The 15,578-nt window shown below is 41.5% G+C and overlaps 1 protein-coding gene across 3 annotated transcripts in view; it reads right to left on the reverse strand.

The window, feature by feature from the left end:
* pnpla7b (patatin-like phospholipase domain containing 7b) overlaps positions 1-15,578 on the reverse strand; it is a 52,290-nt gene that overhangs the window by 11,126 nt on the left and 25,586 nt on the right. For all 3 annotated transcript variants that reach the window (XM_033619787.2, XM_078170976.1, XM_078170975.1), the window contains 10 exons: positions 13,995-14,177; positions 13,783-13,901; positions 12,221-12,377; positions 11,847-11,963; positions 10,799-10,868; positions 10,388-10,504; positions 9,655-9,803; positions 9,287-9,439; positions 9,075-9,191; positions 8,282-8,366 (listed from right to left, as the gene is read on the reverse strand). In XM_033619787.2, the coding sequence (XP_033475678.2) occupies positions 8,282-8,366; positions 9,075-9,191; positions 9,287-9,439; positions 9,655-9,803; positions 10,388-10,504; positions 10,799-10,868; positions 11,847-11,963; positions 12,221-12,377; positions 13,783-13,901; positions 13,995-14,177 (1,267 nt within the window). The remainder of the gene's footprint in view (positions 1-8,281; positions 8,367-9,074; positions 9,192-9,286; positions 9,440-9,654; positions 9,804-10,387; positions 10,505-10,798; positions 10,869-11,846; positions 11,964-12,220; positions 12,378-13,782; positions 13,902-13,994; positions 14,178-15,578) is intronic.

Consider the following 15,578-nt stretch of genomic DNA (forward strand, 5'->3'; position numbering starts at 1 on the left):
GAAATGGGTCTGTATGAGCTGCATTCTGTCCTCTCTTTCGACACCTTTGGGATCATAGATATTATAGCCTGATCCAAAGATACTGGGTTCTCTCCACCTTTAAGGACATAACTGAAACACTGTGAAAGCAAAGGGGTCAATAAGTCCCCAGATGACTTAAACCACTTTGCCGGAAACCCATCTCCTCCTGTTACTTTGTTCATTTTTAGTCTTGATATAGCATTATCAGTCTCTGTTTTGGTGATTTCTTGTGTTATCAATTTATTTTGTACCCAACATATTGATGGTAGATCTAAAGATTCCAGGAAGCTTCGTATAACTGAAGGTTCTGCTGCGTTAAGACTCAGAGAACAGCTCCTTACAGTATTTTTCAAAAGATTGTTGTATATTTTCTGGTTTACAGATAGATAGATAACAGATTAGTTGATAGTGGGATCCCTGATTTTAAAGATTGATCTTTCAAATAGTTGTTTAAGCAGTTTCCATGCCAGCATTTTTAACTCTTGGCCTGTTCTCATAATGAGTTTTATCTCCATTGGTTGTCCAGTATCTTGTTTAATTTTTGCTTTGTTGCATTTATTTTTCTAGTATTTGGGGGTCATTTAGCTTCATATGCTTTCTTTCCAGTGTTTTAAATTTGGCTATTAGTTCGGTAAAATTTTTCTTTTTTCTTTCTTGAAGACCACATTATAAGTTTGCCCTTCAGCACTGCCTTTAAAGCACCCCATACAACACTTGGTGATATATATTCTCATTATTATTAAATTCCAAGTAATCCTTAATTTCCTTCTCAATAAATTCTTCATATTGTCAATCATTTAGAAGAGCAGTGATGAGTCTCCAGATGGTGGTCTTAGGCTAAACATTCAAATGTAGTCTCAAGTACACTCCCGCACGATAAGACACATCTCTAATTCCCATACTGCAATCTATAATTCTCTGTCTCTCTGACTTTAACATAATAAAGTAATCAATTCTAGAGTGAACCATGTGGGAATGGGAGAAGAAGGGAAACTGCCTCAGAGGGGTGGAGTTTCCATCATATATCAATCATATGAATACTTTTAAGCTTTTCTTTTAAACATACAGTGACTCTGGGTTCATTCTTTTAATTGGATTTGAGACTAAGGGTGGGTGAAGCTGTACATACCAGTCCCCTCTACTAATTAGAACACCAGAAACTTGTGTAGCAGTAAAATCAAATATTTTTGGTTATTAATTTGTCTGGTCCTGGTGGCTGATAAACGTTAAGTAGTGTTACTTCCCTGAATCAAAAATCCCTTTCACAAGGACATTACGCCCTTCTCTATCAATACTTTGTGTGGAGGGCTGAAAAGAGACTTTGTTTGTCCTTTGGAATAAGAGGAATAGAATGTGTTTCTAGATTTTCTTCTTTTACCTCTACTGTTATTATACACATATGATTATTGTCATATATGTATACTATCAGACATTTATATATACTTTCAACATATTGTAGTACACTACAATAGGGATCCCTCCTCAGTTGCTCTTCCTGAGGTTTCTACTGTTTTTTTTCCCCCTGTTAAAGGTTTTTTTGGGGGGAGCTTTCCCTTATCCACTGTGAGGGTCCTAAGGACAGAGGGATGTCGTATGCTGTAAAGCCCTGTGAGGCAAATTGTGATTTGTGATATTGGGCTTTATAAATAAAAGTGATTGATTGATTGATTGATAGATTTTGGTGGTTTTCTCTTTTCATCTTGGCTATTAGTTTTCCTCTTTTGATTGGATTTTGTATGCTGTTAACATTAAGTGTAATCACTCTATATTCTTGTTGAAGCATTTGTCATCAAATACAGCTAATATATCCATATTGTTAAACCGAGGTGACCTTAACATCTTAACATGAACACGTATGATAACACAGAACATGAAAATTAGAAACACAAAAGAAAGGACCTCCATAATCCAGGTTTCTTCTTGAAAGATAGTCTTTGGATAGGAAAGCCTTTGATTTACGAAGACCCTTGCCAGTGCAAACTGATATATACTGAGATATATATAATTCAGTGCACACATACAGTACAGGCCAAAAGTTTGGACACACCTTCTCATTCAATGCGTTTTCTTTATTTTCATGACTATTTACATTGTAGATTCTCACTGAAGGCATCAAAACTATGACTACATGTGGAGTTATGTACTTAACAAAAAAAGGTGAAATAACTGAAAACATGTTTTATATTCTAGTTTCTTCAAAATAGCCACCCTTTGCTCTGATTACTGCTTTGCACACTCTTGGCATTCTCTCCATGAGCTTCAAGAGGTAGTCACCTGAAATGGTTTCCACTTCACAGGTGTGCCTTATCAGGGTTAATTAGTGGAATTTCTTGCTTTATCAATGGGGTTGGGACCATCAGTTGTGTTGTGCAGAAGTCAGGTTAATACACAGCCGACAGCCCTATTGGACAACTGTTAAAATTGATATTATGGCAAGAACCAATCAGCTAACTAAAGAAAAACGAGTGGCCATCATTACTTTAAGAAATGAAGGTCAGTCAGTCCGGAAAATTGCAAAAACTTTAAATGTGTCCCCAAGTGGAGTCGCAAAAACCATCAAGCGCTACAACGAAACTGGCACACATGAGGACCGACCCAGGAAAGGAAGACCAAGAGTCACCTCTGCTTCTGAGGATAAGTTCATCCGAGTCACCAGCCTCAGAAATCGCAAGTTAACAGCAGCTCAGATCAGAGACCAGATGAATGCCACACAGAGTTCTAGCAGCAGACCCATCTCTAGAACAACTGTTAAGAGGAGACTGCGCCAATCAGGTCTTCATGGTCAAATAGCTGCTAGGAAACCACTGCTAAGGAGAGGCAACAAGCAGAAGAGATTTGTTTTGGCCAAGAAACACAAGGAATGGACATTAGACCAGTGGAAATCTGTGCTTTGGTCTGATGAGTCCAAATTTGAGATCTTTGGTTCCAACCGCTGTGTCTTTGTGAGACGCAGAAAAGGTGAACGGATGGATTCCACATGCCTGGTTCCCACTGTGAAGCATGGAGGAGGAGGTGTGATGGTGTGGGGGTGTTTTGCTGGTGACACTGTTGGGGATTTATTCAAAATTGAAGGCACACTGAACCAGCATGGCTACCACAGCATCCTGCAGCGACATGCCATCCCATCCGGTTTGCGTTTAGTTGGACGATCATTTATTTTTCAACAGGACAATGACCCCAAACACACCTCCAGGCTGTGTAAGGGCTATTTGACCAAGAAGGAGAGTGATGGAGTGCTGCGGCAGATGACCTGGCCTCCACAGTCACCGGACCTGAACCCAATCCAGATGGTTTGGGGTGAGCTGGACCGCAGAGTGAAGGCAAAGGGGCCAACAAGTGCTAAACACCTCTGGGAACTCCTTCAAGACTGTTGGAAAACCATTTCAGGTGACTACCTCTTGAAGCTCATGGAGAGAATGCCAAGAGTGTGCAAAGCAGTAATCAGAGCCAAGGGTGGCTATTTTGAAGAAACTAGAATATAAAACATGTTTTCAGTTATTTCACCTTTTTTTGTTAAGTACATAACTCCACGTGTTCATTCATAGTTTTGATGCCTTCAGTGAGAATCTACAATGTAAATAGTCATGAAAATAAAGAAAACGCATTGAATGAGAAGGTGTGTCCAAACTTTTGGCCTGTACTGTATATGTTTCAAACTCCCAGACAAAAGGTCTGTTGTTTTGAACTGTTTTGTTTAGCACCCTAACCAACTATTTAAAGCCGCTACAAGGATATAACTGGATATGCAAAAGTCTCTCATTTCTGCTGATGTCTGTGCGTGACCTACAACAGCAAATGAGACCATCGGTGTGAAGATAAGCTATTTCTATATAGTGTATACCCATACCTTTAGGAAACTGTCTCCGGTCCGCCCCAGGTCGCTTCCAGGACGAAACGATTTACGGCACTCAGACGGCACACGTCATCTTACCTAGCTGCTTACATTTATAGTGACTCTTATAAATAGTTGCTATTCCTCCTCCTCAACCCTACGTCCGCGGGGAGTTAAAATAGCAGCAATCATCGGGTAAAAGTTCTGTGAAAGCACTGGACTCACCAACAGTCAGCCACGTCTCAGTCACACAGAGAAAATCCAATCCTCGGGAAGTCAGGAAAAACGTTTTGTTCGCTAGCGATCTAGCATTTACCAGCCCAATCCTGGCAGAAGCCGGCGGGTCCACGGCGTTAGCTGTCCGGGGAGCCACACACAGAGGCTGCAGGTTACGCAGATTCACCCCGTGCCAGCGGGGACGAGGAGAGAAGGGGCCGCGGGGCTGGAACACCTCATCCGGGCTGACGACAGGTACCAGCCAGGCATCGACAGGGTCCAGCGAGTGCCGAGAAATAAAGAGGCGAGGCACCACTCCATACTCAGTCCAAGAAGCCGTGGAAGTGCTCGCCAAACAGGCCTTCAGCCTTACCAGCCGACCGCTGCGTTTACCCCGGTGGCGGTGGCGCTTACACCGGAGAGGTGGAGCTGGGGCGCGGCAGAGGTGAGCTGGGATCCCCGACAGGAGCGGGGGCAAAGTTTTCCCGTCTTGTGGTTTTATTCATCCCCAAAACAAACACATGCGCGAGCCAGGTAAGCATCTTTACGACAATACGCGCTAGAGCTGATGGGAAATGTAGGCTTCATTCCGGCAAAACGCTACTGCTTTTGTCCACAGGGTCACCAAAATCAACTCAAAATTAAAGTTCCTTGTAGGGGCTTTAAACATTCTTTACGAATAAAAATCATGAAACAACAGGTGTACATTTAGCTAGTCTCTCGCAAACAGCATGTAATTGCTTTTCAGTTTACATATTATTAGTCAATCTGGATGTACTTACCACGGGATATCAAGCTTGGATATATTTTACCTAGGAGTAAAGTCAGGCGGTGTCTCTGACCACAGCAAGGCGTAATCCCTGAAGCCTTTGCCACACCCTTTCTCAGTGAGCATCTCCGTCCTGGCGCTTTTTCATGCCCACCATCTGCCACGATTCTGACCTGTCTTTCAATGGATGCCATAATGGTGGTGCCCTTGTCTTCGTCGCTATCCACGGTCAAACCCTTGTTCCTCAAACCCTCCCTGCCTCTGCCGCAGACTTATAGGTGATGGGACCCTCGTCAAAAAAATACACAGAGTTTCAATGGAGGTGGCGTTTGCAAGCAGAGACCCTTTTCTTTCAATAATTTTCTGATGGGGGTGTTAGCCTGGCTCTTCCTCTGGATCTCCACGGGATAGTCCTGGTCAAAATACACTCTGTGTCCATTCAAATGACCTTCTCTCTTTTTCCACGCCAAGCATAGCACTTAGTCCTTAATCCTGTATTCCAGAAAGTAAATCACAACCGACCAAGGATTAGCATTTTGCAATGGTTTAGGGCCGAGTGCCTGATGGCAGCACTGTATTCCCAGTTCGGTGTTGGAGAGGGACAACTCCATCTTGTTAAAAGTTTCAATAAACTGTGGGATCCCATATAGGCGTTAGGGCTGCGCGATATTGGGAAAAATTGATTTTTTTGCCCCCAGCAATATATATTGCGAATTATTTAGTTTTTTTTAACGATGCATTATTTTCCACCAGATGACTTCAGTAGCTCTACTTGGTGAGAATTAATCATTCTGGAATTATTAGGCTGATATTGCTTTGAATGCAACAGCATAAAATGTGCTGAAAATGGGCATTTGTTCAATGAAACCACCATCTCTTCTCAGTGTTTCCCCTATATGCAACTAGCAGTGGCGCACCACGCTGCTGATTTTTTTTTTTCGTCTTAGCTCTTTAGAAATTACCGTTATATTATTTGGCGCTACGGACACTTAAAAACCAGGTCAATTCACACACTTGAGAGTGAAGCATATAAGAGGAGAGGAGAGGGCTCCGTCTTATCTCTTCATACACTAAAGTTAGGCTATATTATTTTGCGCGACGGATACTTCATATAATAACATAACATTATACTATTTATCGTGTTATACAGTGAAACATTTCACCTTATAACGTGATGACTTATATTGTTTACACGATGGCATGTCATTTCTGTCTCTACATGGTCGTGCCTTTACAGTTCTCCTCTGCTCTCTGTATCACGCACGGCAGAGTTAGGCCCCAGTGCACGCGTGCACACACACACACAAACGTGCGCACACACAGACACAGTTGAGCACACAATAGAGTGCGGCTCGGGCCGCATTTTCCCAAGTCCGACACATTTATAACTGAGCCAGGCCCGAACCGCAGCACGGCACTGTGCACACAGTCAATGGAGCGAAGCCTGTGTTGCGTTCAGGCGTTGTCACGTAAATAACACATTCCAGCACCTGAATAGGCCATATATTATTTATTCCACTCAATCAGACACATTTTGTTTGTCAGTCATTAAAACAGAAGCGAGTTTTACGTGCATCACTCGGCAATTTAAACATGCATGCTTAATTTAATTAGGGCAAGCCACACTGCAAGCCCCGTGATGTAAATATTGCACAGGTGTGCATCGCGATGGCGATGCTTAAAAGATATATTGTTTAGGCCTAATAGGCGTACGTTGTTTCTTCGTGAGCATGCTTGGAGATCATTTAGTTTAGCCTGAATGCTTTGTTGGGTATGTCGTGCTTGGCAAAGCACCTCTTTAACGACAGAGCTCCAGTCCTCCATGTCGGCCATCCGTTGCGTCTTCTACTGTACTCACAGTTTCTTTCACATTCGTGGCAATTTGATTAGGTTGCGGTCGACATCATCTTTGAAGTTTGCCAAAACGTTTTTCATGTCTCTTGAAAGGGTGTCATTAAAGTTGTTTAGCTCGATCTTCACACGGTAACAGATAGCTTCTCGACATGTATGGCACAGATGCTAGCCTGCAGGCTAACATTATCCATGGCGCTGTTTTTTTCAGGTGTCTGTCCTCCACTTTTCTCAGGTCTCAGGGATGCTTTGCCTCTTCCCCTTTTCCCCCATCCATTATGTTTGAACTTCAAAACTTGTAAAATCAAGTTAAATTAGGGGAAAACAACAGACCTGTCTGGGAGCTCTTTGTTTATGCTGACATCTGCCCTGATGTCATATCGGAAGCCAAACAACACTTTATTCTTAAAAAAGTATTTCACTGCTGGAAACAGCACTGTGCCATACCAGCCCACTAAATGCTCCTGCTGGTGGGTGACATAATGCGAGTTGTTTATCCGAAAACAATATGGTAGGTAACAAGCAATCTTGTATTATAGTTAAACAGGGAGCTGAAATATGTTCCTGAAAACATCAGAGGTGAGAAACAGGCAACGTAGTAACAGAATCTTGATTTATATTTGATCAGCACTGTGTGGTAATACCATTTGATCAAATTTTTTTCAGCCTCTGTTGCGAGTTCAAGCAACAGGCCAAGAGCCAGCCGGGTCCCCAGGAAGTGCGGTGAGATTTAAAGCCAATTTTAGTGGTGGCCAAACAGTGTAATTACACCATCATGTGATGCCCTGCAACCCTAAAAGACTTTTTTTCTCATTGACTAACATTTTGAAAGACATTTCTGTTCATCGGTGGATACATGTTTTTGCACGTCACATCCCCCAAGAACTGACATGGTTTTGGGATATAATCCATTCGGTGTAGAAGAGCCGCACTACTGAATCATTTTATCTCCATTCAAGATTATGGAATGATAAACCTGAGGTAGTTGACTAGGCTAGTCTCTAGTTTGCCTGCTCTATGGGCCGCACAGTGAGGAAGCAGTGCCAATCATGTGGGTAATTATATACTTTGCACTTAAATCATTTTGGCTTCATGCGCCACTGAGCAACTTTCATAGGGCTGAATGGGGCCCCACTTCCAACACGGTATCCAGTTTTCTCTATACATCCATGGAGCCAGCTCAAAACCGCAGGATGATGTGTAGCCTGTCATCCAGCGGTTTTAAGCAGGGCGATCTGAGTGCTGATAAGATGGAGGGAATTTTACCACAGTTCATTTACACATACCCGCCACATTGTTATGACATAAAGCTGGGTGAAAATTGGTGAAGCACTTCTGATAGCATTTCAGGATGAACAATTTGTTTCAAGTGGACATACTAGAGTAACATACAGATCAAAACATCAGAATTTCAAATTAGCTGCACAGATGTTAATGGCTCCTGTAATTTTATTATGGATTTTATAAAATACATACACCTACACCTGTACACTGTAAATCAAAAGCAGGCTTTGGTATTATTTATTTTGTCTATGTATATATACCATTTTTGATGCATTTTTTTGTGATTTCAATATTTTAATGCAACTCACCATCGACTAAGGCATTCTTGACTGGTTCGATTCTCGACACTATCTCTGCCAGGTCGGTGAAGGAGGCATTCGGACAGGTGACCACCTGAAAGATATAAACTGCATCATTCCAAAGTAGACTTTAAATTAGCTTCAATTTCATTTTATTTTCACTCTTTCTGATGAGACATTAAGGACAGAGATCAATAAAACAGTACTAAGACTTTAACTAATAAGAGCCCTGGTTTTCTATCTGTGTTGATAAAGTGCAGTGAGGTTAATAAACATGAAAACTACAGCAGTGAACTAAAAGAGGAGAGTAGCTCCATGGAGCTGCAAGGGTGGCTTTTAACTCTTTTAAATTAGTAATAGTATAGCAGGCCTTTTCCCACTACCCAGAATGATTCAATCTACTGTAAAGCTAGCACACTGAAACCTGAAAGGGTGTATGTCAGACAGTTCAGTTGCCAGGGGATGGTGTATGGTGTGACATCTACGAGACACCTGCCAAACTGCAGACCACTGTTCAAGACCTGCAAACAACAAAGCCTGTTGTTTTTCAGCAAGTCATTAATGCATTTTCAGCAGCTTTTTAGCCATCAAACGTGGGTGTTTTTCACAGAGACATCGCTGCGTCTCCACCAGGAACAGTGCCATGAAAATCAGTAGTTTTTTTACCCAGACATTGCTGCCTTTCAACATATTCTGAACTTTGCTGATGCAGAGTCCATACTGGTCTGAGTTAAAATAAAACTACATGAACATGGCTTTAAAATCAGCCCTCAGGTTAGCAATGTCTACAGTTTATACTTACATGTCCAGTTTTGGTCTTGTGGAACTCGGCCTGATGTCTGTCCTTGAGCATGCTGTCCACCACACCGCTGCGCTGCCACACATCAAACAATGTCTTTCCGTGCTGGTATCCAACCTCCTGCAGCCACAGTGAAGGAGGGTTAGAAGGAGATTGTCAGTCTGCAGATGGAAGAAATGTGGGTAACAGCATCAAGGAAAAGAGAGGAAACTCACAGCGATCTCGTCGAACTTGCCAAACTCTAGTGTGCCGTAGCGATCGATGGGCGGCCGAATGTACTCGCAGTATTCACTGTCTCTGACCAGTTCCAGCTGCCGTACACAGCAGACGTAAGCAAGCCGGGTTTGGATCTCTGCCATGTTCAGGACCTGGAATGTAAAATTAGTTGAGTCTAGCAGGGCTGTGAGGGCTGTTTCTGATATTTAGCATCCCTAAATTTGACAATGCTCATATACACTCTCTCCAACATTTCTCTAAATAAGTTCAGTAGGAGACATTTTCCAACTGTACCATAAATTTCTGCATTATCTTTGGTAAATGCCTACAAGAATAATTTCAGATGACATGTGACATGCAAGAGTACCTTGACTTTCTCAGTCAGAGGGTTGAGGCGTTTCCACAGCAGCCACCAGCCGTTCAGGGCGTCACCATAGTTGGTTAGGTTGGTTTCATCCCGACTTCCAACATCAATTGCAATCACAACCTTGGCCCCCATAGAGCGAGCCACATCGGCTAGATACCAAAATCACAGAAACACATCTTAATCTTAATAATCTATTTTCTCAATCAACTTCTTAGTGTGAGTGATGAGGTCTGACATTTAGAGATGTATGATATGGGCCTTTTTAATCCTAAATGCAGAGCCATGTTGAGTACCTCCCACTACAATACAATTGCATGTGACTTCAGCACATTGGAAGTTGTTTCATTTAAGAAAGAATTCATCTTAAATGACCATTCATTTTCACAAATAAAGGTCAGTAGTGGGTCATCCACTATCGAAAGATGGCGGTTCGATCCCTGGCTTCTCCAGTCCACATGATGAAGTATCATTCGGGCACAGTTGAATGGCTGTACCATGTGTGAGTGTGTGAAAGTCTAAACTGAGTAGCAAGGAGTTTTTTCCCCACATTATTATTAAGGTATGAATTAATAATTTATTTGAGGCTTTTCAGTGTTCAGTTCACTCTAGAAAAGATCGAGATGGTCCAGTCTGTGTAATAATTTTTTCAACAAAATACTTGAATTATTTCATTCCCACGATTATATAATTCACAAGCAGTGAAGTTCACTGCCACCTTCTAGGTGTCTCTCACCTGGCAGGTTGTTGATGTACCCTCCATCCATAAGTAAGTGTCCATCTTTGGGATCACAGAGAGGTGGCAGGTAGCCCGACAGAGACATACTAGCCCGCACATACCGCCACAACGAACCTGAGGTGGAGAGGCAAGTGCTGGTCAAAAGCAGCTGTCTCTTTGTCTTTTTTCTCTGTTTGTCAACAGGTTGTCAAACAGAGAGAAAAGACAAAGAGAAAGCTGACTTTAGAAAATAAAAAAAATAAAATAATTTGCTTTATCCATTTTAGTAAAAGTCTTTTTTCTGTGAGTATAAAAATACAGTTTTAGAGGGGATTCTAAAAATATACATTTATTCATATTTTGCAATCTTCCAAAAAAGTAGCTGAATGCTTTTAAAATAAAACAAGAAAAGTCCAGAGTTACACAGACCGTCAGTGTGCACTCTCATAGAGGAAGCTGTGATATCTGTTGTAATGTTGAAGTACGGTAGCCATAGGTCCTAGCAGAGGAGAGGGAGTAAAAGGAGACAAAATTAACATCTGTTAGTATGTATCAGACTATTTACTGTAAGATACAATCCCACAAGTGCTGACTTTTGTGCCATCTATCCAGCTATTCTTGTGGAAATGTGCTAACAATTACATTTTCTCACAGAATACATCAAATTGGAACTGCCATCGTTAAACAAAGGAGGTGGCCTACAACACCACTTATCACCCACTTATAATGCAGTCCTCAGATGTCTCCCACAACAGCTTCACAGCCATTCTCACCTGGACCCATCTAACCCTAATGACACACACTATAGCCTTGTGGGTCAATGACTCACAAGTGACCTTAACGACTCTGAAACTCAGAGCTCACCTGTGACCTCAACAACTCTGTAAGGGTTCACACCCACACAGGGTTTAATGCCTGCTATTCTCCACCAGTCAGTTAGAACTGAAGAATCCTATTGTGTGAGAGGTGAAACATCTTCAAGAAACGCAAGCTGCCTACGATAGAGCACTTAGAGTTCTCGTAGAACTCTTCACTAGCACAGAGCTCCTTACATTAAAACTGGATTCTCACTTCAGGTGTGACACAAAGGCGACAAGACTTACTGCACCTTTCAACTGAGATAGATAGATGGACCAGTAAATCAGAAGCTTTGCCTTCTGGCTCAGCTCTCTCTTCACTACGACAGTCTAGCACAGCACCCGCATCACTGCAGATGCCATGCCAAACCGCTGATCCATCACACGCTCAATTTTACCCTCCTTCGTGAACAAGACCAAGAGATATTTTAACTCCTTTGCTTGGGGTGGTAACTCTCTCCCATACCAGAGGGAGCAATCCACTGTTTTCCAACAGAGAATCATGGAACAATACTAAAACTCTCTTAAATTAGGCTAAGACTAATAACCCTTTAACCTTACTGCTTAGCTCTTATTTGTTGTCTTTTTAAGAACTAATTTGAGAGAAACCCCCACCTTACCTCTATCTGTTTACCCTTGAAGACAGAGCTAATGCTGGAATTAAAGGAAGCGCCAGAAAACATAGAGGTAACAGGGTAGGTCAGATCCAAGATCTTCTTGAAGTAAGAGGTCATATCCTGAGAAAGAAAGAAAGGTACAAAGGGAAGTGAAGAAAAATTAGTATTGACAGGTAAGGAACTAAATTCATTTTAAGAGAGGAAAACTAGAGTCAAGAAGTCTTGATAAACATTAGAGTTGATGTCATAATAGCAAGAACAAACTCTTTAAGTAAAGCAGTTTCTAATAACAATGACAAAGATCTAACTTGTGAAAATTTGTGGGAAAACTTTTTGAACATAATTGCATTCCTATCCTCAGTGTCATGTCAACACACCATGGCCCATTCACGAGCCCGGACCCTCATGCGACTGTTGCTCTTCTCCTCGGCGTACAATGCTCCCATGAACGAGCCAATGGAGGTGCCGCCCACCATGTCGATAGGGATCCCCGCCTCATTCAGAGCCCGCAGGATACCCACCTGAGAGCAACCCCTGAAAAAAACACAGTTGTTATATCGGTATGTATAATATACCTGTGTATGTATATATATATATATATATATATATATATATATATATATATATATATATATATATTGGGTACAGTAACAGTTATGAGCAATACTCCTGCTGTAGTTATATGTCTATGTCTACCAGCTGTCTCAGGTGGTAGCTGAGAGGAACTCAGTCCCTACCTTGTCAAAGCTCCAGGATAAGGCAGAGCAGTGAGAGACAGAAACAGATCAGTTAGACCAGAAACAATCAGAATAGACCACCTATTGGAATAGGCATATTTTGCACACCGTGTACTGATGTTACATAACTATCAGTTTGTTCCTGTTTCATACTGATTCTGCATTTTTCTCTTTTATCATTCTAATGCTAAACTGTTATTGTATTGCAATTGTACTGATGGAGTCCTAACATGTAATGAACTGTCCTGGACTGCCACCCTGTGCTGCTAACACTGGTTCCACAAATTCCATCAGAAATATTTAAGAAGTTTCTATGCTTTCTCTGACTTTTTTCATAACAAACTACATTAAAAAATTGATAGTAACAATTGTAGTGATGTAGCTATGTTTAACTGTAAGCACCGTGGCCACTCAAAAAATATATTATACTATTATGATAACATGTATACTCTGTCCTACATGAGTGACCAAAGTAGTGGTTGTTAAATGCTTTTTTTGGATATCAAATATGACCAACCACTGACTGCAGCTAATGTTGAGTCACAAAGTGAAAATGTTATTAAGGCACTACAGATTTGGTAAACAATGGAGGAGACACTGGTGGTAGCGGTTGCTGGATACCCAGAGCTACAGTATATGACTTTACAAACTGCCATTACCACGATCTCTCATGTACCCATACAGATCTCTGTTTCCCTGTGGCTAACAGACTATTTGCTGACAGCCTCTCACCCTCAACCAGAGCTACAGCAAGTACCCTCTGCCTGTTTAGTAACCAGCTACTAATTACTGTGAAAAGAAGTAGGTAGTTTTAGCTAGCCAAAATAAGCGGTAGATTGATTACGCAGGGAGGTTAGGGTAAGGAGGTGATGGGGTGGTTGCCTGGCAGCAATAAAAAGGTGTGTGTTTTTTTTAACACTGGCATTCAATTAAATAAAAAGACAATGCAGTGCTCATTGCATTTTGCAACCTGCAAAACATGCCAGGCTTGTTAATAGCTGCTTTGTCTGTGCCCGTCACTAATGTTACAAAATTTAAGTTACCTCAGTTAGGAGGACAAATATAGCTAATATGTGTAGGCACAAAATTCTCAAAAAAGTGTACTTGATTCAGATTGTGACTGTAAGGTATACCATTACTCCCTCAGGCTAAGTCTTACAATGCTGGTGTATCAAATGTATTTGTATATAAAGCCGCAGTACCTAGCACCCCCTCCACCCAGCACAAGGGCGATGCTGTTTCCTGTTAGGATCCTGGCCAGACGAGAGAAGTCGGAATGACGATCTGGACACTTTTCAAACACACGCTGGTACAGCTCTCTCTGAAAACCACACAAGCACACGAACAAAAATGAAGCATTTGCTAACTGGGTCAGAACTGCCCATAAAAACCTCTGTTGGTTGGTGGTTGGTACCAGCTTTGGTAAACTCCTCCTGGAGAACACTCTGCGGGGACAGGACAGGTGGTGGTGTCTGGAGATCCAGCTCCGCATGTTCAGCCATTCGGCTGTCCCTTTGGGCGGTGGGCCATCCTCCTTGTGCAGCAACACCAGCTGCTTCTGAGCACGAACTGCACTGCCCTCCAACATTCGCTCCAACTACAGGTGGAGAAGAGGAGATAGAGGAAGATAGCTTCTACTCAGCTCTTAGGATAGTCTTACAAGTATGGGGTCAGGTCAGTCTCATAATGAATGAACTCACGCAGGGTTTTTCACGAATGCACATACTCTGGTTTGCAGTTGTATTTCAGACTCACTAATGCACACGATCTGTTTCGCAAATACACACGCTCTGGTTCACAAATATAATTTTTATGCAAACTTGTAATATAAATTCACAGATCATGCGAATTGCTGAATGCGCATTTACAAACTGCTTCTCATTCGTGAACCTCTCTACATTTGTGAGAGAAATCTGTGTGGTGAATTTTGAGACTCCCCTGACGTCGCAGGTCAACGAACGTCACCATTGGCTGATAAATCTGTCAATCAAATTTATGATTCTGATTGACAGATTAATCAGTTAATCAGGTTCACTTTCAGCCAATCGTATGGCTCCTTACATAGGCTGTATTCATAGTTTATGTTCATTCAAACATGTTACTTGGCTAAGCAGAATGCTTCAACTCATTATAATTCAATAACATTGCATGATTTACAACGAGGGGATAATAAGATAAATGTGTTACTTACAGGTTGAGATTGATCCATGTCTCTTCCACCGTTTCAGTCTAGCGCGTCTTGTTTGAACACTGCAAACAGTAGCTCAGTAGCTCTGCGAGAAAATGTAAGGAGCCATATGATTGGCTGAAAGCGAACACACCTGATTAACTGATTAATCTGTCAATCAGAATCATAAATTTGATTGACAGATTTATCAGCCAATGGTGACGTTCATTGACCTGCGATGTCAGGGGAGTCTCAAAATTCACCACACAGATTTCTCTCACAAATGTAGAGAGGTTCACAAATCAGAAGCAGCTTGTAAATGCACATTCAGCGATTTGCATGATCTGTGAATTTATATTACAAGTTTGCATAAAAATTATATTTGTAAAGCAGAGCGTGTGCATTTGCGGAACAGATCGTATGCATTAGTGAGTCCGAAATACAACTGTGAACCAGAGTATGTGCATTCGTGAAAAACCCTGCGTGAGTTCATTCATTATGAGACTGATCTGATCCCATATACAAGGCAGATTTATTTTCAAATGTTACAGACACAGCATGTGTGACAGGCCATTAGGTCAGACTTATATAAGCCAAAAGCATGTCTAATGCTTTAAATAAACATAATTTCTGATAAATTTGTCTTTTCCAGTCCTTACATTGGCTGATTCCTTTAATAAAATCCCTTTTTTCATTCTCTAATTTCACTCATTTGTTCACATTTCAAACCCTCAAAGAAATTTTAGGCCTGAAATCAAGCTTTGATTTGTCATTTCCTGTGTTAAGAAGATCCCCCATATTAGTGAAGAAATATATTAGTATTCATATTAG

This window comes from Epinephelus lanceolatus, chromosome 9 (assembly GCF_041903045.1).
Source record: "Epinephelus lanceolatus isolate andai-2023 chromosome 9, ASM4190304v1, whole genome shotgun sequence".
Lineage (NCBI taxonomy): Eukaryota > Metazoa > Chordata > Actinopteri > Perciformes > Serranidae > Epinephelus > Epinephelus lanceolatus.